At 43.3% G+C, this 26393-nt stretch overlaps 1 protein-coding gene across 5 annotated transcripts in view; it reads left to right on the plus strand.

The window, feature by feature from the left end:
* LOC138954134 (protein kinase C-binding protein NELL1-like) overlaps positions 1-26393 on the plus strand; it is a 162458-nt gene that overhangs the window by 128617 nt on the left and 7448 nt on the right. For 4 of the 5 annotated variants that reach the window (XM_070326037.1, XM_070326038.1, XM_070326041.1 and 1 more), the window contains 8 exons: positions 6481-6769; positions 7163-7235; positions 7723-7805; positions 9816-9947; positions 11273-11366; positions 16921-17000; positions 19934-20045; positions 21367-21486. In XM_070326037.1, coding sequence (XP_070182138.1) covers positions 6481-6769; positions 7163-7235; positions 7723-7805; positions 9816-9947; positions 11273-11366; positions 16921-17000; positions 19934-20045; positions 21367-21486 — 983 coding nt within the window. The remainder of the gene's footprint in view (positions 1-6480; positions 6770-7162; positions 7236-7722; positions 7806-9815; positions 9948-11272; positions 11367-16920; positions 17001-19933; positions 20046-21366; positions 21487-26393) is intronic. The other variant, XM_070326040.1, reaches the window with a different exon arrangement.

A 26393-nucleotide genomic window follows, 5' to 3' on the forward strand; every position in this document is an offset into this window, starting at 1 on the left:
ACGTGGGAATGTATTTGTCCGAGAAAAAGCAAGGGTGTTCACTCTTTCACAACCCGTACAATCCCGACAGACTTACTTCCGAACATTGCAAGTTAAGAAAGTTGGTGAGATGACAGAGATGAAGCGCATTTAGAAAACTCGAAACAACTACCTTTCTCTTGTCTTCGGCTGTAAAGAAGCGGATCCACGCCTTTATACTCGGTTATATCCGTGTGAAGACCTGGCACTATTGTGGGTGAAGGGTCCCCTAGTTGAACGATGGTTCTGATTAAAAGTAAGGTACTGAGATGACAGAGGTGGGACGCTTACAGATGCACGATGCTGGCAGGAAACACCTCCATTGATTGTGTACGACGAATCTACTGCCAATCGATTATTAACGATTTACCTATTAGTTCGGTAGATATCTCTGTTAGTTTTTAAACGCCGAACAGGAAGAACAGTAAATACGTTTTAGGAATGTGAACATGATTGCAACCAAAGTTTATTCATTTTCGTTTGGGAGGGAAAGGGTCCGGCTCTTGTTGGTCGAAGTGCTTTCGGTGCGTTCGGCTTTTGTTGATGGTCTTGATCTCTCATATTTTAAATCGTTTGATTGTGTTTTAAAACTGCACTCGAAGGTGAATTAAGTGCTTTAGTTGTTCAGTGTTTAAGGGTATACGAGAACAAAGTTAGTAATAAGTGCAGGTGCTCAGATTTTTGATTTTTCGGGGCAATTTTCTTTGTTCCTGTGTGCAAACATGAACCTTTGCTTTGTACTAAAGATCGATTAAAAATTATTAACAATATTTTTTTATAACACCTTGCTTTGACTTTATGATTTGTCTACGAGGATTTATATTCAAACTGATAAGCATCATTTTGTTCGGTGGGGGGGGGGGGGGGTGTCTGGGGGCTGAGAGGGAGTCTTTTCTTTACGTCTATATAGTGCCTGCGTCTTTGACGATAAGGTGTACACGAGATCCTTGTTAACCGGGTACAAGCAGAAATCTGTCTTGGGATCGTGAACCTGCTGACACAAGGTCGAGAGCCTTCCCTATTCTCTGCTTATAAGCAGTACTTAGTTCTACTCCTCAAACCCAGCGCTCCCTGGACGAAGACATATATATATATATATATATATATATAGTCTCCCTTGCTCATGACGTAATTTCTATGCATTCTCGCTCTTGACGTCATTCTATATATACATACAAGGGGAAGGTTTTGAAATGCATGGCTGTCTGCACACGGTCCGCTATTTTCTTCCCGTGCTGGGATTAGGATCATAACTGTAATAGTTGTAAAATAAGCATTTACTAGAGTGCGTGTCCCAGTTGTATATTTTGAATTGTTTCATGTGATGTATTTTGAATACATTTGTGTTTAAACCAGAACTGTAATCGTTGTTAGAATGTGTTGATTTTAGCCACAGGAGCTTGTATCCAATCGCCGGTGGATCTTTATTTACTCCTTATTCCATATATTTACTCCTTATTCCATACAGTCTCCTTACTACTACTATTTACTACTAATAAATAGTAGTAGTAAGGGTAAGCATGCAGCAGTAAATAATAAGCATGAGGGAGTAAATAATTATCCACCGGTGGTTGGATACAAGCTTCTGTGATTTTAGCACAGTTGTACACCCGCTCTCTTGGCTGTTCATTTTCATATCTTACACATAAATCCAACCTGAAAGGTCTGTGTTGGGGTTGATGATCTCACTACTTCAGACCTGCTTACCCCCCGCGGGTTAGGGTAAAGAATTTACCCGATGCTCCCCAGCATGTCGTAAGAGGCGACAAACGGATTCTGTTTCTCTTTTTACCCTTATTAAGTGTTTCTTGTATATAGTCAATTTTTGTAAAGATTTTAGTCAAGCAGTATGTAAGAAATGTTAAGTCCTTTGTACTGGAAACTTGCATTCTCCCAGTAAGGTAATACATTGTACTACGTTGCAAGCCCCTGGAGCAAATTTTTGATTAGTGCTTTTGTGAACAAGAAACAATTAACAAGTGGCTCTATCCCATCTTCCCCCCTTTCCGCGTCGCGATATAACCTTCGTGGTTGAAAACGACGTTAAACACCAAATAAAGAAAGAAAGACCTGCTTATAGGCGTTAAGCTCGGGTTGAGTTTGTTGATTTCAGCACCTTTGTACAGCACCCCTCTTATCTGTTCCTTTTTCACGTCTGTGCACATAAATCCAGCCGCATATGTCGTAAGATTTAATCTTTGGTGGAGTTGTTGATTTCACTGACTGCGTCTGACGTCTGCTCCCTTACCTGCTCCTCTTCGCGTTTATACTCACTTATTGCAGCTGAAACTGTCGGAAGCTTAAATCTTTGTTGGAGTTGTTGATCTCAGTAGTCACTACCTGAGTAATGAGTTCGACATCCGCCCTCGAGGCTGTTCTTTCGTACGTCTGTTCTCTAAATTCGTACATCCTATAGCTGAAATTGTTAGTATGTTAGTATCGGTATAGTAGTACAACGCCCCCCCCCCCCCATCCCTCCACCCCCCCTCCCCAAACCCCAACCCCATCTTTGCTCTTCCGCTTAACAAGATTTTAGACTCACCAGTAAAACTGGCTCGACAGAAAGCTATTGATTTTGGGTTTGCGTGAAGGTGATCTGGCTTTCAAGCAAGGAATTGCGACATTCAGAGACAGAAGATTGTGTATTTGATAACTGTTGAAACCACTGTTCAAACAAACAAAATCAATGATCAGCATCGCAACAGATTTCTCAGAACAAATCACCTTGATGACCTTGAGTCATGCACACAAGGACACATGTCCTGCTTCAGACTTCTATTGCAGGGCACATCGGGAATGTGCTGCTTGTTATCATGATGCTTTATTAGAAACACTAATCGCCTTAGTGGCTGAATAAGGAAAAGTTAAGATAAAGACGCTAGCGGATATACTCACTTTAAATCCAGGTACTATTTTAGGTAACACCAAGCGCTAGCGGCGACTGCTATCAACAGTTACGGTAGCACTTGTAGGGAAGCACTTAAAGCGATATATACACAAAGGGAAGGGAAAACACAGCTTGGTGGGTGAAGCAAAAACCAAGCAGACAGGTGAAATCCACTTCCGAGATATCGCCCTATTTCCTTCCCCCTGTGGAACTCCTTTCATCTCTGACATTGACAAATCAGCGGAGACGACACTTAGTAGTGGCTTCCTGCTCCAATACGGAATACGAACAGTTGTCATTCCTCTTCAGTCCGTCTGGATTGACTTCGACCGCAGAGGGAGACTAGAGAGTAGACGGGGGGGGGGGGGGGGGGGGGGGGGGGGGGAGTTGGAAGAAGGATGGAGCGAGATAAAGGGACACACACACACGCACGCACGCGCGCAAGCACGCACCCACACACACACACACACACACACACACCGAGCTGGAGAGATATATTGTGTGTGGTCTTCTTTTACGGCAGAGTACAATATGGATCGCCGCTTCGTTCTTCAGAGTTTGGATCATTCGAGAGGACAGCTGAAGTGCTGATACTTAGTCCAGCTGACATTGTGCCAAAATACAGTCTGTGCCTCGTCGTTTGTCTTACGAGCTTTGCCTGAATTCAGAAATGATGAGTTTTTAAGCGACATGTATCTTTGACAAAAATATGACCTTGGAGCATTGGATGAATTAAGTTTTCGATTTACCCAGTTTGTTGGCCCAGTGTGGCAGGGGACAAATATGGAAACTATAAAAAGAAAATGATGAAACGACGCCTTGAATTTGTTACAATAATTTAAGTCACTGTGGTTACTCGCCTTTGCCTCAGGAAAATTTGACATAAAGCAAGAACGGCAATAAATCTTAGGCGGACTAGCATCACAGTTCTTTGTTAGATGTCCCCATTCTTGTCCGGGACCAGAAAATGTTCCGATCGTCTTTTGAACTGTGACGCATGTAACATATTTTTCCCGGGCCGAAAAGTGCCGTACCGGCTTTGACAAAAATGCAGAAGAAGAATGATTGTTAAGGCCTCATCTCCCGATTCATTCCTTTTGCAGAGAGACTGGAGCCATGTCACTACTTGGCTAAGCGTAACATGCATGTGCAGATAAATGGGGGCGGGGGGGGGGGGGTGTATTTTTCCCATTCGGAGCTGGAAAGGGGTTGTCCGTCTTTGGCACTGGCAACAGAGGAATTATATATTAGGTTTCGCAGTTCCTCTTTGGGGCAGAAGACACACAGCATGTCCCTACGTGGACAAGAGAACAGCAGATGAAAAATGACGGATCAGCCTTTACGATTCTTTTTTCGGGCAAAACAGAGACTAGCCCAGTGTTCCTGCTTGGACAAGAGGGCAACAGAAGAAGAGTGACGGAACAGACTTCTTCCCTGGAGGAGAGCAGAGATACCAGATCGCCAGTTTCTCTATTTGGACAAGATGGCTACAAAATAAGAATGGCGGATCCCGCATTACGAATCCCCCCTGTACCGGTGCAGATAGACTAGATCGCCAATATCCCGTCTTGGGCAAGTAGGGCCACAGAAGGAGAGGTGCCAATAAGACCTTTCGATTCTTCCCTGGAGCAGACGAGGAAATGTTTATCGCCATTGTCACCACTTGAAAAAGAGTGTAACAGAAAAAAAGTAGGCCTGATCAGACCTTCCAATTCCACCCTGTACCGGATGAGACAGACCAGATCGCCAGTGTCCGTACTCGGTGGGGCAAGCAAGCATCGGATCAGCAGTTCAAGGAGGGGGATGATTGGAAGTAAAATTGTGTGTGTGGTCTGGGGCGCGCAACGTTGAGCCATAACGGATGAGGATCGCTCCTGATCCGCGCAGGTGCTCGGCACAGGGACGGCAGGTGGTCTAGCAAGTGGATGACAAGTGAGGGAGGGTAGGAGGGGGAAAGAGAGAGGAGGGGAGGGGAGGGGAGAAAGGGAGGGGGATTAGGTAGAGTTGGTTTTTCGGTGGTTTTTTGTGGGGAGGGGGGGGGGCAAAGTGAAACGCACTTTTGCTTTATACCTGGGGATGTTGGTTTGCAAGCCTATCTCGGGCGATGGGGGATGAGGGGGGGGGGGGGGGAAGAGTGAGTTATCCCAAATGAAACGGAGAGTTGGTCTATACCTGGGGCTGCTGGCTTGCAAGCCAATATCCGCTAGCCATCCGTCTAATGCTCATTTGCTGTTTTTTTCCCTTACGTTTCTTCTTCCTTCTTCTCCCACTTAACTTGCTCCTTGTGGTCTAATCTTTTTGTATGTTGCTGGATCCGGTCGGTCCTCTGGCGTGCTGAGAAGATTAGTGCTTGGTTGGTGGATGTGGCTTCGGGCAGGAGAGAGGGAAGGAGGGATGGAGGAAGAGTGAAAGAGAGGGCAAAGATGGGAGAAAGAGAGAGAGAGAAGGGAGGAAGAGATATAATTCGGGAGAGGTAAAGAGAGATAGAAGAGGGAGAGAAAGAGAGCTAGCGAGAAACAGAGACAGAAAAAGAGGTTATCATCATTGTCGTTTCGGTACACGTTTTGTAATAGTAAAGTAGTCTATGACGATCATGCATCTTCTTTGAAAAGTAGTGGGTGCGGAGACCAAGTGCGATTTCAATACACCCATAGCCACCAATCCGCCCCCCCCCCCCTCCCCCTCTCCCCCCGACAAATTCCGGAACTGGCCCATAATGTTCCGTGGGAAAGTTGTTGCACTAAAAGCAAGAGTAATCACTCTTAATCTTTAACAACCTATGCAAACTCTTCAGAGTTATTTTCGAACATCGTCAATTAAAATCTGTATATGCAGCCATTGGTACTTAAATTAGAATGCACTTGTGATCTCATGGTGTCTCTTATCATTCCGATTGTGGATGAGTTCGAGTTCAGTTGGCGAGGAGACGAGGTAAAGTTTCACTGAATCCACGCCAAACACAATCAAATAATTCAAAGTAATTAATTTTGATCACTGTAATTGCAGACATCATACCTTTAACCGTAAACTATATTTTTCATCAATCTGATCTCAGTGAAGAAGAGCGGCAGGCGGCAGGCGGCAAGTTTCGCTTTTTACCAATCCCTACCATGGTCATTGTCATTGCGTTCCCAGATCATTGTCTTCTAGGTTGATGCAATTATGATATATATTATAAATGAAGAATCAAACAACAAGAATTGTAGGTTAATGGAACGTTTATTATTGACAAAACAAGACGTTACATTTACTAGTATGTCGACCAAGTGGTCTTTTTAGTAGACAAACACTTACGATACAACTGATGAACTTGTCTTAGAATCGTGGATGCAGCTCGCTTGCAAGATGCCGGCGAGGTCTTTTTTGGATTAATATTTATTATAAAGTATTTCTTATCAATCTAATTGCAGATATTTAGAGTTGGAGAGCAGCAGGCGGCAAAAGCAAAATGTGGTTTTGCTATGTACAAATCCTCACCATATTCATTGCCATTGCGTTCGAAGATCAATGTCTCTTAGGTTGATGCAATTATAATAATATTTATTATAAAGTATTTCGTATCAATATGATTGCAGATATTTAGAGTTGGAGAGCAGTGGGCGGCGAGACGAGGTGCGGTTTCACTACACCTATGACCAACAAGCTCGCGTCGAAACATTCCCTTACCGTTTGGCGGACGGTCGCTGGCACAAAGTGGCCTTGACCCTCAGTGGCTCCAAGGTCACCTTGTCCGTCAACTGCAGTCAGATCTACTCACGGGTGATACGAGAGTCGGTGGACAAAACCTTCCCTTCCGCCGACAAACGTCAGCAGCAACTCAAACTTTACATCGGTCAAAGGAACGACCAACATGCACTTTTCAGGGTAAGTGAATTATTTTGTCTCTTAAAGATGTTTTATTTTTACTAAACACTTATCACGGATGGAACCCCCGTTTGTGAACTTGTGACAATATTTAAGAAGGAATTGATGAGAAAAAATAAAAATAAAAAACAAAAGAAGAGGAAAGTTGTTCATCTGATAACAAATGCAAACATATAAATGGAGGCTTTTGGTTTTTTTATTTGTTGTTTTGGGTAAGTTTTTTGGTTGTAAAAGGAGTACGGAAAAAGCAAGCAAGTACACATGAAAAGCATCGAGTGTCAGTTAGTGTTTCTTAATGTTATCCTTTTTTTTGTCTTCGACCTTTCCATTGCTTGTGTATAATTTTGTATGGCTTTGGATACTTAACTGTTCGCTTGTGTGTTTTTTTTTCAGGGTGCCCTGCAAGACGTACAGATAGTCACACAGGCCCATGGCTATTTGTTACAGTGCCCGCACCAAGATACCGGTATGTTTGCACATGTACACGTCAGCATGGTCTGCCCGACAATGACGCTAGTGTGTGTGTGTGTGTGTGTGTGTGTGTGTGTGTGTGTGTGTGTGTGTGTGTGTGTGTGTGTGTGTTACTCAAATTCTTATTTGAATCATTGAAATGTGATTATTTTGACAATTTTTAAAGATGGGAGTAAATGTGTGTGGGTGCGAGCGTGCTTGCGTGCGTGCGTGCGTGCGTGCGTGTGTGCGTGCGTGCGTGCGTGCGTGCGTGCGTGCGTGCGTGTGTGCGTGCTTGCGTGCGTGCGTATGTGTATGTTTGTTTGTTATGACAAATAATTTGATCGGAATCGCTGATGGTCCAGAGTGCGTCGGACGTCTGCATGCTTTGGTATTTTTATATTACTATTTTAAGAGTAGTCACACTACAATGTTTCATACAGTGTTTCTTTTGTACGGAAAATGAATACCCTATGTTTTATATCTCGTGTCTTTGCTTGCAGACTGTCCAACGTGCGCTCAGTATCAGGCGTTGGAAAGCCAAGTACAAGAAATGTATAATCTGTATAAAAATATATCAGACAAGGTCAGTACTGTTATTTTGATCTCCCGCCTTTACTCTCACATTCACAAATGCACACACAAGGATGTTATTCACCCTCACTTATCCATATACCCACCCTATCTTCCCATGAATGTGAACTATTTATCAGAATCGCATGGCATGCGTTACTGTGCATTTATGTTTGAAAAAAAGTAAGTGAAACTTTTAGTAACTGTCACACACGAAGTTTGATTTGACTTTGATTTTTGAGATTTTAAGGGGGTTTTTTGGTTGGGTTTTGCGTGTGATATTGTTAGAATATGTCTAATGTTGCTAACTTAAACCAATCATTTCGCCGGGTTTAAGGAATTTAGTGTTGAATAATGTTATGTTTCCCTGTTCGAACTGTACCGTGTCATTGTAATAATGACGAGTGCAAGAGGAGAAGAAAAACACGTGTTAGATCACAAGAAAATAGTTAACTTGCATGGTGTGGTGTACTCCACCAAACCCTCTGTCGTATGGGTGGTCTCGTAGCTCTAACATATTTGTAATTTTTAGTATTGTTTATTCGTTTACTTAAAAAGGTTGAAACAGAATCTTTACAACCAACACATTTGCAATTCATTTGTAAACTGGTTGTCACATCTGTGCATGCTTCAACATAGTAATTCATCTGCATGGTTCCCTCTTTGACTTGTCCTTGGAATGGGTTGAATATCTCCACTCTCACTCTCAAGCATTTTGCACCAAAATACTCTCTCTCTCTCTCTCTCTCTCTCTCTCTCTCTCTCTCTCTCTCTCTCTCTCTCTCTCTCTCTCTCTCTCTCTCTCTCTCTCTCTCTCTCTCTCTCTCTCATACTGTGTACTCCATCGCCTTATATTACCTCCAACCCAATCTCCCTTTGACAAGCAGTTGAGCAATGCAATGAAAAGAGAAAACGAAAGCTTAACATTAATTACGGAAAGTAGACTTTACTTACCACTGGAGTGTCCGGACTTTTTCGACTTATTATTTTTAAGGTAGTTGAGAGCATGAGTAATGCAAATCAGAATGATGCATGGCGCTCCCTCAGTGTTTGTATCCGAGTGTCAAAATTGTAGTGTGTGTTCCTCACTAAAATGTCCACTTTTGATGATTTCAAAAGGGATGACTAGACTTCATTTGAAAATGTGAACGTTTATAAACGAATTTTCAATCAGCATACGATTCAGAAGGGTATTTGCACATGTTTCATTTACTTGGGATTTACGCATTGACTTTTACACGAACGTTTCGATTTCACTGAAACATGTTGAGAATCAGATACTGCTATTTTCAAATAACGTTTACATAATCGCATTTTTTTCTTGTACTGGTGTCATAATTTAACAGGCAGAAGAGCAATTAACGTTACAAGTTCATAAGTGAATGATTAAAAAAAATTTAGATAAGTCTTTTGAACCCGTATACATTGTATTCGAGATTAGATATAATCGTAAAATTAGAAATATAATTAACACGTCGTAAACAGACACTCAAATGTGTCCTGATATGTGTATGTGAAAAAAAAGTCGCACTAAACTACATTTTATGTGAACAAGACATATTTAGAACATTGTATAGCTTCGATTAGCTGCATAGAACCCCGTTAAAGGCACGCTCGTTGCCTTGAAAACAGTTTGGATTACTATCTCAGATCTGCCTAGACTTCAACTTGGGTTATGACCATATCTCCACCTGGAAACATACCAAAACTCCACATCGTGACTGATTGCAGTGCAAGGCGGGATTTTTTGTAATAAGATAATGTTGACACATTTCCACTGGTGTCAGTAAAGAGATGAATGTGTCAAAACTAAGTCCCGCTCTGCACACAAAGCATCCAGGTCGTTGAGTTTTAGAAGGTGACCAAGTGGAGGAATAGTCTTATTCCGTGTAAAAAGCCTAACTGGCCTGATCTATGATTTTCAGCAGAATTGTTTTCAGGGGAAGGACTGTGCTTTAATTTCATCTTAAACTCAGTTTATCAGGGGATTGGGTTCTGAAACTGGGCACTGGTATGATTGCAGCTTCTGCGGGCAGAAGAGAAAATATCTCGTTTGGAGCAGTGTCAGTGTCTGCAGAGCTGTTCCGACAATGGTACCGTTCGGACAGAAGGGGAAGTCTGGGAGAAAGATAAATGTTCCGTTTGCAGGTGTCGGGTAGGTAGACTCATGCTCATTGGTTCTTTGACTTTGCTCAGTTTGTAAGGTGTGTTTTGATTGGTTCTCTGCAATAATTTGTTGTAGACATGTAGGTAAGTTTAGCCCATTCTGGTAAGTTCTGATTTGCCTACTTTTGATAACGATTTTTGGATTGGTAATCTGCATATTTTATGCACAAAATATATTCATAAGACACTTCTTTTGCAATTGAAAATTGAACTTCTTTTCTATTCATTGTATGTCTGCCCTTTGACCTCACTTACTGATTAATTGTCCTGTCAATGGATGCGGGTTCTTTCTTCCCACTATTAATGGTGTCTTTGTTTCCTCTCCAAATCTCTTTGAATGTAACACAAAACCCCTCCAGCTGATTCCTCTGAATAATATTAAAACTTACTCTTTATCACAATTTCTCTAATTTTATGAACAGTTGATTTTTACATGATAATCAGGGATTTTAAATCATTTGAGTAAAGACATACTGCAAAAGTGTAACTATACCCACTGCTCTCATTTGCAATAAACAAATGGTTGCTAATTGAATTTTGGAGGAGAGGGAGAAAGAGGGCTTTTAAACAGGAAAAACAAAAAAGCATTAGTGTGTTTTTTGCAAGTAGTTTTTTCCTCTTCTGGATGTTGAGAATGAAAAAATTAAAACTGTTATTTTAAGTGAATGCTTCGATTGCATTTGTACTTGATTCTTTGGTCAATGTTTCAACTGTGTTTCAAGTTTAGTTGCTCTCTCTTCAAATGTCGTTGTATGAACTAAGCGCATTGTTCGGTTGCATTTTACTTGATTCTTTGAAAATTTGGTCTATGATAGAAATGGTTTGCTCCCTTTTCAAATGTCTGAAGTGGACAGTATTTTCCATTTTTGAAATGAAGCCTTGGCATCGCATGTAATACGCCTGTATTAAGTACCATATATCCAAAGTTAAGTGGAAATGTAATTACCTGTAAACGGAAGTGGATAATATGGTGTTTTCAGTTTTGGCATGATGCTTGTGTTAAGCATATTCGCTCAACATTTAGCTAGCAACCCTTGCTTTGATTTTTAGTGTTATTTTTGTTAAATGTAAATGTAAATATTTTTTCTCATTTCAAACGTCCTTTCTAAGACAATGTTGATAAAGTTAATGCATGAAAAGCATTATTAGTGTGTGGCTTTGAGAACAAATCTGCTGGTTCTTTGAATTCGAAAGGGATACTTTACACAAAAAAAAGCTTTTGGCTATAGTACGCTCGCATAAGAAATTAAGTAGTTAAATGTACATTGACATTTTAAATGATGGTATGTTGCATCTTTATCTTCTGATGGACAGAACGGAACAGTGGAATGCAGGAACGTGCAGTGTCCGCCTGCTGAGTGTAAAAACCCCGTCTACAGGGACGGCGAGTGCTGTCCGATATGTTTGAGTAAGTATTGTTTATGGGGCTCAGTTAGCTTGATTGGCGTTCCTTTATGTTGGAGGCAGGGAGAGAGGGGCCAGTAGAGAGAGAACGACATAGACAGACCGACAGACCGACCGACAGACAGAGAGACAGATAGAGAGACAGACAGACAGGCTTCCGGACGAACAGATGAACAGACAGACAGACAGGCAAACAGAAAGTCAGGCTGACGGACGGACGGACAGACACACACACAGATAGACAGACACACACACACACACCACACACACACACACACACACACACACACACACACACACACACACACAGAAAGAAAGAGAGAGAGAGGGGGGGCGGAGTGATAATTTACCACGTGGTTCCCTGTCATCTCTCTTTTGTTTCTCCCTCTGGATTTTTGGCCTTCTTTAGCAGTATCTCTTTCGATCTGTTCTCATCCCCATTCCCCCTCCCCGTTTTCCGCCAACATTCTACTACCTCCCCCTCTACGCAGCTGAACATTCCACTGTACATATTCTGTAAAATCCGTATCTTGAAAAAGTTTCTTCTTCTGATCCTTGTTAATGATGCGCTCATGTTTGCTTATATTGTCTCAACCTTCTCGAACGGGGAAAGAAGAGCACATATTAACATTGAGCTGTAAAATGGAGAGGACTGGTAGAGAGACCAGTATAAGAGAGACTCTGAGAGAGAGAGAGAGAGAGAGAGAGAGAGAGAGAGAGAGAGAGAGAGAGAGAGAGAGAGAGAGAGAGAGAGAACGAACGAACGAACGAACGAACGAACTTTATTACTCAAGGATGGAGATTTTAGGCTGACGCCTAGTCTTACAATCAAGAGAGAGAGAGAGAGACAGAGAGAGAGAGAGACAGAGAGACAGACAGACAGACAGACAGACAGACAGAGAGAGAGACAGAGACAGACAGACAGACAGACAGAGAGAGAGCGAGAGAGAGAGAGGGAAACATAGACAGACAGACAGACAAAGAGAGAGACAGAGCATGAAATGAACTGAATGGAACTAAACTGAACTGATCCTTTTTTGACATCAAGGTTTAAGACTATGCTTTGTCTTCTCTACGATATGTCCTTGAGAAAGATAAAGACAGACAAAGATATTGAGGCTGCTTTTAAGAGACATAAAGACAGAAAGAGAGAGACAGACAGACAGACAGAGAGACAGACAGCGAGAGAGAGACAGAGAGAGATAGACAGAGAGAGCGAGAGAGAGAGACAGAGAGACAGAGACAGACAGACAGACAGACAGACAGAGACAGACAGACATAGAGAGAGACAGACAGAGAGAATTGAAGGGTAACTTGAAAAGGAAAGACCTTTTTTCGTAGGTGTAATGCTAGGCATAGACCGGATTCCACCCCTCTTACTCATCTTCAACACTTCACCAAAATCAGTGAATGGGAATAGAAGAAGAGGAAAAACACATGTGTGGTGCCTTTGTAGTCTTCTGCAGCATGGCGACGCACAGAGAGAGTGTCTCATTTCACTGGAATCAAGATGTGGTCACCCATCATATCGCGAACATACACGACATATAGACTAATAATATATACATATCACGGAATCTCGAAATGGAGAGAGAGAGAGAGAGAGAGAGAGAGAGAGAGAGAGAGAGAGAGTGGGAGGGGGGGGGAGAAAGAGAGGGCGAGAGACCAGTTGCTTTTTGAGGGAAGTAGGCTGAACACCGGGACGAGTACAGGCAACAGGCTATATTTCAAGCAAAAAAGAAAATAAACGAAAAAGTGAAGGAAACGGAGCTGAACAAAAGAGAGGATGGTGAGAGAAGGGCGTGGACATGGTGAAGGAGGGGGGAGGGGAGGGGGTGGCGACTGAGGGTATGAATGGGACACATTACTGACGCGCATCAGCCTCGTCAGAACAAGATCCTTGCTCGTCATGAATGGCCAAAGAAATGTCGCTTCCACTGGTAGAAACTGTAAAGATCAATTTAGGTAACTGAATTATTAGTTTCCCCCCGAAGGAGAAAGGCCGCACAGTCGTGATTTGTGAAACGGTGCATTTTGCGCATTTCCTATTTTTTGCATACACACATTTTCAAAACATTCCTGGCGCATTACACGTTTTTGTTGTAAGTCCAAAAAGGACGTTAGTTTTACAACGTGGGTTGGATGAACATCGATCATCAGCATATCTACAGAGACAGTGCATGACTTTTTGCATAAATAACAAACCACATTTCTATTAGACAAAACACTAAATCCATTTATCTCCTTCTGTCTCTCCACCCGCCCCTGGTGGTTGTAAACCATGTGGCCATCGACTGCTCGCTATTAAGTCTTGACCGCCCGGTCACTCACATCTTGGACCCAACAGCCATCTTATCGGCCATTCACATACACATAAACTCGCCCTGCTTTTTTCGCTGCTTGTTGATGGCTTTTGCTTGCTGATTGCGGCTATTTTAAAGCCCGTGGTCCGTGGGTCTGGCGTTTTGGGGGTCCTACGGTGAGGCCAATTTGTACTGAAAGAAAACAGAAGCGAAACGTGGGGAGTTTACTCTAAGAGGCCCCCGCCGGGTGGGCCCATTCCCAGAATTGCAGTGGATGTTACCTGCTGAAGGTTGCTTTTTGTTAAAGTTACCTTGTCACTCAAGCAACAGTTTTAACATACGTCAAAACTCCGATACCAGCTCGTTGAAATGGTAAAATGATCAAGGTGTCACAGCTTGTTGCGTGTTTGAATATCACGAAGCAAATAGCAAGAAAGGTTAGTTATTGGACAGTTTAACAATAGGCAAAATGAAACATTCACAACCAAAAAACAAGAAAGGTATGTTGTTGGAACGTTTAATTATTGACAAAATAAAACAAAACTTATCCTGACAAAATGTGCAGCCGCTTTGAACGTTGGCAGTCTAGTTGGTTTTGGAGTTTTGAAACAATCACAGAGAAACACATAGAAATGACATGATGGAAAGACAAAAGCTCACACACGCACACACCACACACCACACACCACACACACACACACCACACACACACACACACACACACACACACACACACACACACACTAAAAATAAAATGATTTCAGATCGCAGTTCTGCGTGGGCCGTGTCCCTTTAAGGTGGAGGTCATGGTTCCTCTCTCTTTAGTGCGTCAAAGCCATCTGCTCATCTTTTATTGGAAGGTGGCCTTCTTTGCGTCTGTGCTGAGGTTCAACCCCCTTTGTGCCACCGCTAGATTTGTTGTTGGTGATGTGTACTCATTGAAGTAAACCATAAGTCATGATTTGGAGATAGCTTGTGTGTGGTCATGACCCTGACCCCCCCCCCCTTCCCACCTCCCCCCACACTAGCATCGGCTTTACTTTGCAAATTACTTAAACTTGCTGAACTGTCTGTTCCTTTGAATATGGAATTTTAAGATTATTTTACCCCAAAACATGGTTTACTCTAAGTATTTTTGGTACGAAGCCAGTTTAGAAGAGATAGAAAACTGGAAGAAGGAAAAGAAAATAAGACGCATCGGTCTCTTCGTTGGGGTACTTTAAATGTAACTTCCTTTTGTGTGTGTGTTATATTTCACCTTCATCATCAACCTACAGCTCTGTTTCAATTCCCGTATATGTCAAAGCTGTTGTGCAAAAGAATACAGTTTGTCTCAGTGACTTGGTCATCTTGAACAGTTGGAAAAGGTCTTGCCCGACCTCATTTACATTTTATACACACGTGTGAAGAGAGGTGTATTTATCATATGGGTAGTCTCTCTCACGTATGTAGGTTAACTTTATCATCAATCAATGACGCTTATATCGCGCATATTCCGTGGGTACAGTTCTAGGCGCTCTGCAGTGATGCCGTGTGAGATGAAATTTTATACGGCCAGTAATTGCAGCCATTTCGGCGCATATTTACCTTTCACGGCCTATTATTCCAAGTCACACGGGTATAGGTAGACAATTATTAACTGTGCCTAAGCAATTTTGCCAGGAAAGACCCTTTTGTCAATCGTGGGATCTTTAACGTGCACACCCAATGTAGTGTACACGGGGGGGGGAGGGTTCGGACACCGAAGAGAGTCTGCACACAAAGTTGACTCTGAAATAAATTTCCGCCGAACCTGGGATCGAACTCACGCTGACAGCGGCCACCTGAATACAAATCCAGCGCGCTACCAACTGAGCTATATCCCCGCCGAATCATCACAACCTTTCGTTCACTTCCTTGACTTAGCGAGCTCGTTTTGGCAGATTCGGTAAAATTTACATTTGGATGGGACACAGGTAGAACTCGGGAACAGTTACGGCAATATAATGTATACCCTCACACGTCCTGACGTCATACATGACGTGTCATGGTATACAACACCATCAAATGGCACGCAATGTTAAACTAACGCGCCATCGAGCGTTGATGGTAACGACCTCATGAAAACACCCTCGGCTTTTGAGCGGGCCTACGCGTATGGTATATACTGAAGAATCATGAGTACCAGTTGTTTCTTATCTATCAGGGTAGCGTCACGACTTACCTTCATCATGTAAACTTCATTCACCCGATTCGTTCCTGGACCAGGTGTTGAGAGACAATTAAGTCATACCTGTAGGGCTGTGTACACGAGGAGTCTGTTCTTCTGTTCTTCTTGGAGGCGGGGTGGGGGGGTAGCTCAGTTGGTAGAGCACTGGACTTGTGATCGGAAGGTCGCTGGTTCGAATTCTGGCCGGGATGGACACGGGTCAACTTTATGTGCAGACCCAGAGACAGAAGCCATGTCCCACCCCCGTGTCACCACAATGGCACGTAAAAGACCTCGGTCATTCTGCCATAAGTGCAGATGGCTGATACCACCTAAACACGCATACACTTGTGTATCTCGTCAAAAGCCATGAGGGCGTAAAACTCGAATCGTATAACCCATATCTTTTCCTTAAGATGCGAAATATTCAGCCTGTAGGACATAAAGCATTCTCTCTTTCCTTCTTTTGGAGGCGGGCAATGTAGAGAAAATAGACTTCTGATTCGGGGATTCTTTACACACGTAATAGCAACTTCACTCTTAAACATATCAAGTTATGCCTTAGCATATCATGCTCCCTGGTCAATCTCTGCATCAAAAATGAAATTTCATAAAATATGACGTAAGATTTAAAAAAAAATAAGAGATTCGGATCACAAAGGCAAACACAGAGAAAAGACCTGACCTTGTATACACTTGTGTCTATGTTAACCTGTTTTTGAGTGTGTAAACCTGTTTTGAGGCGTGTAAACTTGATTGTTTTGAGGTGTGTAAATTTCTTTTTCTTTTTTTAATTTGTTTGTCGGGAGACAAGTGGCCTTTCTTTTTGAAGCCACAAGGCACAACAGAGCTTGAAGGAAAGAAGGAAGAAAGAGGGTTTCGAGCATACCTGTTGTCGCTACTTGACGTTCTCCGAGTATGAAATGCGTCCGGGAGAGACAGAGGGTTGTATGCTAACAAGTTTGTTCGAGTGTCTGTGAAACCCAAGTTGCTGAGTGTAGAGCACAGTGATCCATTTAAAATTGTACTGTAATGACATCTAATGTCTGTGTGGTTGTGTGTTTCAGCAAACTGTTTCTACAGCGGAAAGTATTATGACCACGGGGAAGGCATGAGTCCTCGTGTATGTGTCACCTGCACCTGTAACGTGAGTAACACTACCCTTATTGCCTCTCAATTTTTGTTATTACAGCTACCTGACCACAACTCTGATTAGTATGTGTTTTTCTGTTCGTTGTCTTACCTTGTGTTCATTCTTTGTTAGTCTGACTGTCTGTCTGTCTGTCTGTCTGTCTGTCTGTCTGTCTGTCTGTCTGTCTCTCTCTCTCTCTCTCTCTCTCTCTCTCTCTCTCTCTCTCTCTCTCTCTCTCTCTCTCACACACACAAACACTCTTAACTGTTCATTACCCAATGCTTTGTTTAGTCTGTGAAAACTTCCAAGTGTTTACATCGTTTTATCGCCCTTTCCAAGGAGATTCTCTTCGGGTTTGTTCCCTCAAAACTATCAGTTACACTGATATTGGCTGGCCGGAATTAGCATTTAGTTTTGAAGTTTAACGTTGAGCGATGGACCTGCCTTCGCATTTCAGCCTGCATTTTCAGCTAATATCGAAACCAAATTCCGCCTGTGTAGAACAAAGTGGAGCACGTGAAACATGTCCGCCTGGACCAGAGTGAGAGGTCCAGGGGGAGAGAGAGAGAACCAGACAAGAAGATAAGATAATGGCGATATCCAAGAGCTCAGAATAGACCTCAGGTAGGCAAGAATAAGTTGTGTGAGAGATTATGGACACTAGGGTAGTGCCACAACATGCTGTGCTTTAAAGAATAGTTTCGGCTTCTTTTTGTGCAATCCTGAGGCTATTTTGAATGTTTGGCAGTCACTCGGTTATTTATACCAGTACTCGCGCGCAGTGTCTTGTGTGCACGAAAATGCGTAATACAGCTTCTCCTCCACTACGAGATAGGAGAATCATCAAACGTTTTCATCATTACAGTATCTCTGATAAAAGCTAACACGGATGCTCAGATGTAACCTCACATGTACACCATCTCTTCGTCACTGCCCTACAAAAGTCTCACCTAACGCCACCATTACTCATGTTCTTTCATACTTGCGCGTCTTTCCGTTACCACCCTTCAACTTCCATTCTAGTCAACATGGCGTTTCGATTTACGGCTATCCTCTGGCATCTCTTCGTTACAGCCCTGCTCATTTCTACCTCTCAGGTATAGGAGGGTCAGGTGTGCCGGCCGCTGGTCTCTCATCAATCGTTCTCGTGCCGTCGTCTGCGCTTGCAGTGAAAACAAATGAAGGCCACCCAACTCCTCCGCGCCCCTCACTAATTGGCGGCGAGTTCTTCGGACTCTCGGCATGCCTCTTGCCGCTAGTTGACCTTCTATGAGTCTTCAGCGCGCCTGGGAGAAAGAGAGAGACAAAGGGTTGAAATGAGACAAGTTTACAGGGAGTCTTTGAGGGGGTGCATACATACTTCTAGTCGCTAGTAGACCCTTATGTGAGTCTTCAACGCGTCTGGGAGAAAGAGAGAGACAAAGGGTTGAAATGAGACAAATTTACTTGCTTCTTCAAGTCACAGAATGTAACCGAGCTTTAGATGAAGGCGATGTGAGTAGGGAGTCTTTGATGGGGTCCGAACATACTTCTTGCCGCTAGTAGACCGTTCCGTTGAGTCTTCCATGCATTTGGACGAGACAAAGGGGCATGTGTTGGCGAAATGAGATCAGTTTAAGTCACCGAACATGAAGAGCGGGGCGGGGTGCAGGGCTGAAGGGTTGGCGAAATGAGATCAGTTTAAGTCACCGAACATGAAGAGCGGGGCGGGGTGCAGGGCTGAAGGGTTGGCGAAATGAGATCAGTTTAAGTCACCGAACATGAAGAGCGGGGCGGGGTGCAGGGCTGAAGGGTTGGCGAAATGAGATCAGTTTAAGTCACCGAACATGAAGAGCGGGGCGGGGTGCAGGGCTGAAGGGTTTTCGAAATGAGATCAGTTTAAGTCACCGAACATAAAGAGCGGGGCGGGGTGCAGGGCTGAAGGGTTGGCGAAATGAGATCAGTTTAAGTCACCGAACATGAAGACCGGGGCGGGGTGCAGGGCTGAAGGGTTGGGATGAGTTTTGCTAGCGGACGGGCTCGCGTGTTTGCAAGTTTCAGTCCAACATCCTCGTACTCCATAATTATATTTAACCACGTTAAAAACTGGCACGTCTTCCTTCCAGGTACACGGAAAACCGCACACACAACACACTTGCACCGTATTTCAATTACCTGCACAAACAGGGCTTTCACAAAACGTCTGCATCCTAAAGGATTAACCCGAATGTCTGGGTAAAGCATTCGGGCGAATAGGCATGGCTTAAAAACTTACGGGCGAAAATACAGATGGATTTAGATTTGCTTGCAGGGGAGGTAGGGCCATACTCAACACAGATTAGCTATCTGTTTGTAGGGGATACGGGAAATAATCCCCTTTCACCGGTACGCTTAGCTAACTACAAATAGGAACGAGGTTTCATTTATAGGCAGAATAGATGGTCGATAGTTTCTGAAAAACTCATGTTTTAACTCTGTTTTTCATGTGCTTAGGTGCACAATTTGAGAACATTATGTCGTTTTTTAGATGTACGTCCGCCGGCCAGTTGGCTGATCCGCGTTTTTGAAATATAATAATATATACTTAGTCCCCCTCCCTCTTTCCGCCATTTCCTTTTCCATTTCCCATTCCAAGGAAATGACTCAAGACATTTTAATCATTTGCTCTTAAAAGCAGTCCCTTGATACCACTTGGAACACTTTGATTTGTGACAGTCACAATTTACATCTCTGCCTTATTGTCTCTTGTTCTTGTGGACCAAATCTCTTGACCCATTTACTAACAATAGTTATTTCGTGCTTTTACTGCTTGCCTATTTGCGTACCTGTTATACCAATATGATCTATTCTACTCTTCCAGACTGTATAATTATGCCTCAAGCATTGAGCCAAGAGCTCTGAACTTCGTCGGAACGCCGTCCGGCGTTGATCAAACAGTACGTAATGTAGTTTTTTGTGTGATGTTTCAGAATGGTAAGATGGTGTGCCAGCGCCAGGACCCAGAGGATAGCTGTCCGTCGCTGAACTGTCCGGACAGCGAGAGACTGCAGATACAGGGGCAGTGTTGTCCTGTGTGCAAAGGTCAGTTCACCGTGCTGACCATTTGTCCCTTTTTGATAACATCTTTCTTGTGATCATAGTTGGAGGCAACATTTCTGAATATGGCAACTATATGACAATTATGAATACAGAAAACGGTATGCGACCTCTGCAGCAAGTCATGTGTAGAAACAAAAAAGTCATTGTAAATTCAGTGTTGTTTTTGTAGTCCTCTATGGTATGGTTTGCTTGATTTTTGACTCACATGCGAAGCAAAAGTGAGTCTATGTACTCACCCGAGTCGTCCGTCCGTCCGTCCCCCCCGTCCGGACGTCCGTCCGTCCGTCCGTCCGTCCGGCCGTCCGGAAAACTTTAACGTTGGATATTTCTTGGACACTATTCAGTCTATCAGTACCAAATTTGGCAAGATGGTGTATGATGACAAGGCCCCAAAAAACATACATAGCATCTTGACCTTGCTTCAAGGTCAAGGTCGCAGGGGCCATAAATGTTGTCTAAAAAACAGCTATTTTTCACATTTTCCCCATTTTCTCTGAAGTTTTTGAGATTGAATACCTCACCTATATATGATATATAGGGCAAAGTAAGCCCCATCTTTTGATACCAGTTTGGTTTACCTTGCTTCAAGGTCAAGGTCACAGGAGCTCTTCAAAGTTGGATTGTATACATATTTTGAAGTGACCTTGACCCTGAACTATGGAAGATAACTGTTTCAAACTTAAAAAATTATGTGGGGCACATGTTATGCTTTCATCATGTCATGTTATGCAAAGGTCAAGGTCACTTTGACCCTTATGAAATGTGACCAAAATAAGGTAGTGAACCACTAAAAGTGACCATATCTCATGGTAGAAAGAGCCAATAAGCACCATTGTACTTCCTATGTCTTGAATTAACAGCTTTGTGTTGCATGACCTTGACCTTGGGTCAAGGTCACATGTATTTTGGTAGGAAAAATGTGTAAAGCAGTTCTTAGTGTATGATGTCATTGCTAGGTTTAGTTATTTGACCTTGACCCTGAAGGTCAGGGTCATGTCAAGGTCAAGCATGTGAGTCGTATGGGCTTTGCCCTTCTTGTTTGTTTGTTCTTTTGTTTGTTTGTTTTTTTGTTTGTGTTTGCTTTTATGTGTGTTTGAGTGTGCGTGTGCGTGTGAGTGTGTGTTGGTGTGTGTGTCTGGGTCTGGGTCTGGGTCTGTGTGTGTGTGTGTGTGTGTGTGTGTGTGTGTGTGTGTGTGTGTGTGTGTGCGTGCGCGTTTGCGTGCGCGTTTGCGTGCGCGTTTGCGTGCGTGCGTGCCTGTACTCGTTTACGTAATTGTTATTTTGAACGTGCGAATCGTTCCAGGCACTGACTTCTGTTCACTGGGTCACGACTGTCACCACAACGCCAGCTGTGTCAACCTGGCCACGCAGTACGCCTGCCAGTGCACCCCGGGGTTCCAGGGCGACGGCAAACACTGCACAGGTCAGTGGCCTTTCTTTTCTTCTTCTATTTCTTGCCGTTCACCCGTTACACTACCAGCGCAGACCCTGAGGCAAACGACGAGTCTTGTCTGAAGCCGTGGAGTATGGTCCACAGCATATGGTTTAGGCCCAATAGCCTAGTGGTCAAGATGTCCGCCTTCCGTCTGGAGGATTCGGGGTTCGAAACCCAGATGCACCTGGTAAGACCAAGATCAAGTTCGTACGGATGTATGCAATGTCAGAGTTCGATGGGTTACAGAAACACAAATATACCCAGCATGCATCCCCCACAATTGGACTGTGACTGCCTCCAGGGCGGGGGTAAACGGGAGTTGTAACCCTCGGACGCAGAAGAAGATTAAGAAGGTCCGCAGTGGACTTGGTGACCTCAATAATTTGGTTGTCAGTCTTCCAAGCAGCACAAGTCTTGTTTTGCTGGCTGACTGCTGTCTTTTGTGTCCATTGCGCAGCCTGAAGATCACAACCTGGTGCCATCTATCAAGTTAGTGGTAGACATATCTTGACTGTGGGTGTTTTTGTTAGAAACGCGTCTGTAGGTCTTATCCTTTCCCCGGTAAACAAAAAATAACATAGAAAGTCGTGCCAAAGGGGTTGATTTAGCGTGTTTCATTACATCGCTGTATAACTACAATTTGTTTTAGATCGGAGTGTTTGGAACCTTCTTTCGGCAGTGAAGGTATCACAATGACGTCTTGATAGTCTAGACACCCGACATTTTTGTTCAGAATGTTGAATACTGAACTTCAATTTAAATTAAATAAAGTGATAACATGGTTAAATGTGGCAAATACAGTCACGAAAAGTATAACTCTTCATTCATGCCATCCAATGTTTCATTGTTAAATTATATTTATATATGGCAAAAGACTGAAGTGCAAATCCAAAAGCTTTAGCATGCTCCTTAGTTAATTAGCCTAATATACATGCTTCTGCTGTCAACGCGTCGGTGCAAAGAAGGGGGCGAGGACGCAGGAAGCTAATTGTATTTTCATTTTCGCGGGATAGCGCTAAAAAGCTTTTGAAAAATCCATAGCTCCCAAGAGGGCGATAACAGAAGAACAAAGCAGAGAGGGAATTGTGCCCTGTTAAATATTCACAGAGCATCAATCGGTGACGCCACAATGTGACGTGAACGATTTCTAAATGGAATGAGAGAGTTACTGTTTGCTGGAGGGCTTGGATTGACTGGCGATGTGGGCATAGAGTGCAGGCCCACTAAGAATGATGTGAAGTTGAAGAGAAACTGTAACAACTATAGCGTCGTGATCAGGGTTCTGTTGAAATATCATCTGTGCTCCTTATTCTTCACACCAGCTTTCGTGCACTGGTATCTCACTCTTACGTAGCACCGACCAACCTTGAGCCTTCGTCCGCTCAAATATCATCTGTATTTCTCATTTCTGACACCAACTTGTGTCCTTGGAATTCGGGTTACTTAGTGTGCATGCGGGTATTATTGGTATCTCACTCTTACGTAGCACCGACCAACCTTGAGCCTTCGTCCGCTCAAATATCATCTGTATTTCTCATTTCTGACACCAACTTGTGTCCTTGGAATTCGGGTTACTTGGTGTGCATGCGGGTATTATTGGTATCTCACTCTTACGTAGCACCGACCAACCTTGAGCCTTCATCTGCTCAAATATCATCTGTATTTCTCATTCCTGACACCACCTTCTGTGCTTGGCATTTGGGTTACTTAGTGTGCATGCAGGTATCATTCATATTCCACATTCACTTGGAACCGACCAACCTTGTTATGTAACTAATATTTACCTTTTTTCTGTTGAAATATCAGCAAAATTATTTAACGCCACCGTAAATATATATTCCTTCTGGTGTAAGCGAACAAAAAACGTACTAAAGCTCTGTCTAGGTCTTTACTTTCTTTCTTTATTTGGTGTTTAACGTCGTTTTTAACCACGAAGGGTTATATCGCGACGGGGAAAGGGGGAAGATGGGATAGAGCCACTTGTCAATTGTTTCTTGTTCACAAAAGCACTAATCAAAAATTTGCTCCAGGGGCTTGCAACGTAGTACAATATATTACCTTACTGGGAGAATGCAAGTTTCCAGTACAAAGGACTTAACATTTCTTACATACTGCTTGACTAAAAATCTTTACAAAAATTGACTATATTCTATACAAGAAACACTTAACAAGGGTAAAAGGAGAAACAGAATCCGTTAGTCGCCTCTTACGACATGCTGGGGAGCATCGGGTAGATTCTTTCTCGTCCCAACCAATATGGGACTCCCCCTGGCCCGCGGGGGGTGCTCTGTCCAGGTTTGGATACGTGGAGAAAGCAACCTTCAAGTTGAACACATGCCCACAATCAACAGTCTGGCTGCTTTCTGTGCAGAGTCATATATATATGTTCTGTAACGTGTGCACGCAGGTATCACTAACATCCGACTCTCACCAAGCACCGACCAACCTTATACCTTGGACTGTTGAAATCACAACCTCTAAAGCATCAGCCAACCTTGTATCTTGTCCGTGAAAATGTCACGACTATACCTCAAACCACCGTGTGTGATTGGTACAATAGGACTACTGTGCAAGCATATATCACTTATATTACTATCTCACCAAGCTACTACTAATGATGTACCTTTTATGTTGAAATATCACGAATATACCTCACACCACTGTTTGTGCATGGTACAAACAGTGATTCGTGTGTATATGCAGGTATCAATAACATTCCTCATCAACTCTCAATCTTCGACCGACCGTATACGTTCTCTAAATCGTACACACGCGTATCACTAATACCCCACTCAGGTCAAGCACAGGTCAACCTTGCACCTTCAGTCTTTCTGTTGAAATATCACGAATATACCTCACACCGATGTCTGTGCACAATACGACTAATAACACTTCAACTCGCACCAACTCTGAAGCACCGACCAACCTTGTACCTTTTCTGTTAAAATATCACGAGTATACCTCACTTTTACCTTTTTGTGCACGCAGGTATCAATAATATTACACTATCACCAAGCACCGACCAACCTTGTGCCTTTTCTGTTAAAATATCGCGGGTATACCTCACTTTTACCTTTTTGTGCACGCAGGTATCCATAATATTACACAATCGCCAAGCACCGACCAACCTTGTACCTTCTCTGTTGAAATATCACGACTATACCTCACACCGCCTCATGTGCGTGGTATACAATACGACTCCCGTGCATGCAGATATCACTAATATTCTTAGCGGCCCCACCTACGAGTGTTTACCCCAATCATACACCGACAAAGGCGATCTATAGCCGTTCTGGAACGTCTCCGAGGCCCGTGTTTTGGGCGAAAAGGAAGACGGTGTTTAAAGATGGCTAATCTGTCTCATCTGTGTGTACAGATCCCTGTCTTGCAAAGCCTAAACCCCTTGTCTTGTCTGTCTATCTGACTGTGTGTGTTTGTCTCTCTGTCTTTGTTTCTCTCGATCTCTCTCATTCTCTGTCTGTCTCTCCCCCCTCTCTCTCTCTCTCTCTCTCTCTCTCTTTCTCTCCCTCTCTCTCTTTCTTTCTCTCTCTTTCTCTCTCTTTCTCTCTCTCAATCTCTCTCTTTTTCTTTTTTCTTTCTCTCTCTCTCCTTCTCCCTCTTACTCTCTCTCTCTCTCTCTTTTTCTTTTTTCTCTCTCTCTCTCTCTCCTTCTCCCTCTTACTCTCTCTCTCTCTCTCTCTCTCTCTCTCTCTCTCTCTCTCTCTCTCTCTCTCTCTCTCTCTCTTCGTTTCTATGTATCTCCACCTTTCTCTCTCCATCCCTCTCTATCCCTCTTGCATTCTCTTCCTCTCTCTCTCTCTCTCTCTCTCTCTCTCTCTCTCTCTCTCTCTCTCTCTCTCTCTCTCTCTCTCAATGTATTTGTTGAATTTTATGCGTGACTATAATTTATAACTGTGCAGATACTATTGCTGTTATTTTAACCACTATTGTAAGGGGCTGTGGCCTTAGACAATTAAAGATTTGTTCTTGTTCTTGTTCTTGTTCTCTCTCTCTCTCTCTCTCTCTCTCTCTCTCTCTCTCTCTCTCTCTCTCTCTCTCTCTCTCTCTCTCCCCCCCCCCCCCCCGCATCTCTCACTTTTCCCAGTATGTTGCTTGGCTGATGGGGCTAAATGCATTGCATGTTGCACTTGCTTGAGAGAGCGGTCGTATGGTCGTGGAAATGTTGCTTCTGTGCTGTGCGTTCTGAAAAGGCAAAAGGTGCATGTGGGTACCCGGGTATGCATGCAGGTAGTCGCAATTTTAGGGATGGGGGAAAGGAAGGGAGCACACAATGCGTAGACACAGCAAGCAATTCGCCAAGGATTTCTGTGCTAGGCTCAAATTGTGACTTTTTGTCCTCATGTTGCTAGACAGTGGTTTTTGAAAATATTTGGCCCATTCCTGCTATTGTTGTTATGCAGGAAGCGTGGCACATGCTGCTGATATGCACAAGTGGTATTTGTTTTGGCTGGTGCGAAGTTGTCAAAGCTGGTGAGCAAATCTATTGTGCTTTTAAATCCTAGGGTGGTACAGAGAAGCTAGACACAATATTGAAAACGAAACGTGAGAGACATGCTTCGTTGTTAAGGAACTGAAGCTGAAGCTTTCAGCGGGCATTCCGCGACAAGCAGCTTGAACTAACAACGTCTATCAAAAGGATATATTGCCATACCTTCTGCACAAGATCAGATACACATGCACCTTAAGTATGATGTGTTCACAGACATACATACATGTATGTCAAATGAAACAACAATGAAGATTTACAATAACGGTGTTGCGGCTCGTCTGCACTTGGCATAATTTGGACAAAAAACGAGAACACGATAGACGCTCTGCCAACACTGACACACTGAAAATTAAACACTACCCTCCCCCACCCCCACCCCCCCCGC

Source organism: Littorina saxatilis, unplaced genomic scaffold (assembly GCF_037325665.1).
Source record: "Littorina saxatilis isolate snail1 unplaced genomic scaffold, US_GU_Lsax_2.0 SUPER_4_unloc_2, whole genome shotgun sequence".
Classification (NCBI taxonomy): Eukaryota; Metazoa; Mollusca; class Gastropoda; order Littorinimorpha; family Littorinidae; genus Littorina; species Littorina saxatilis.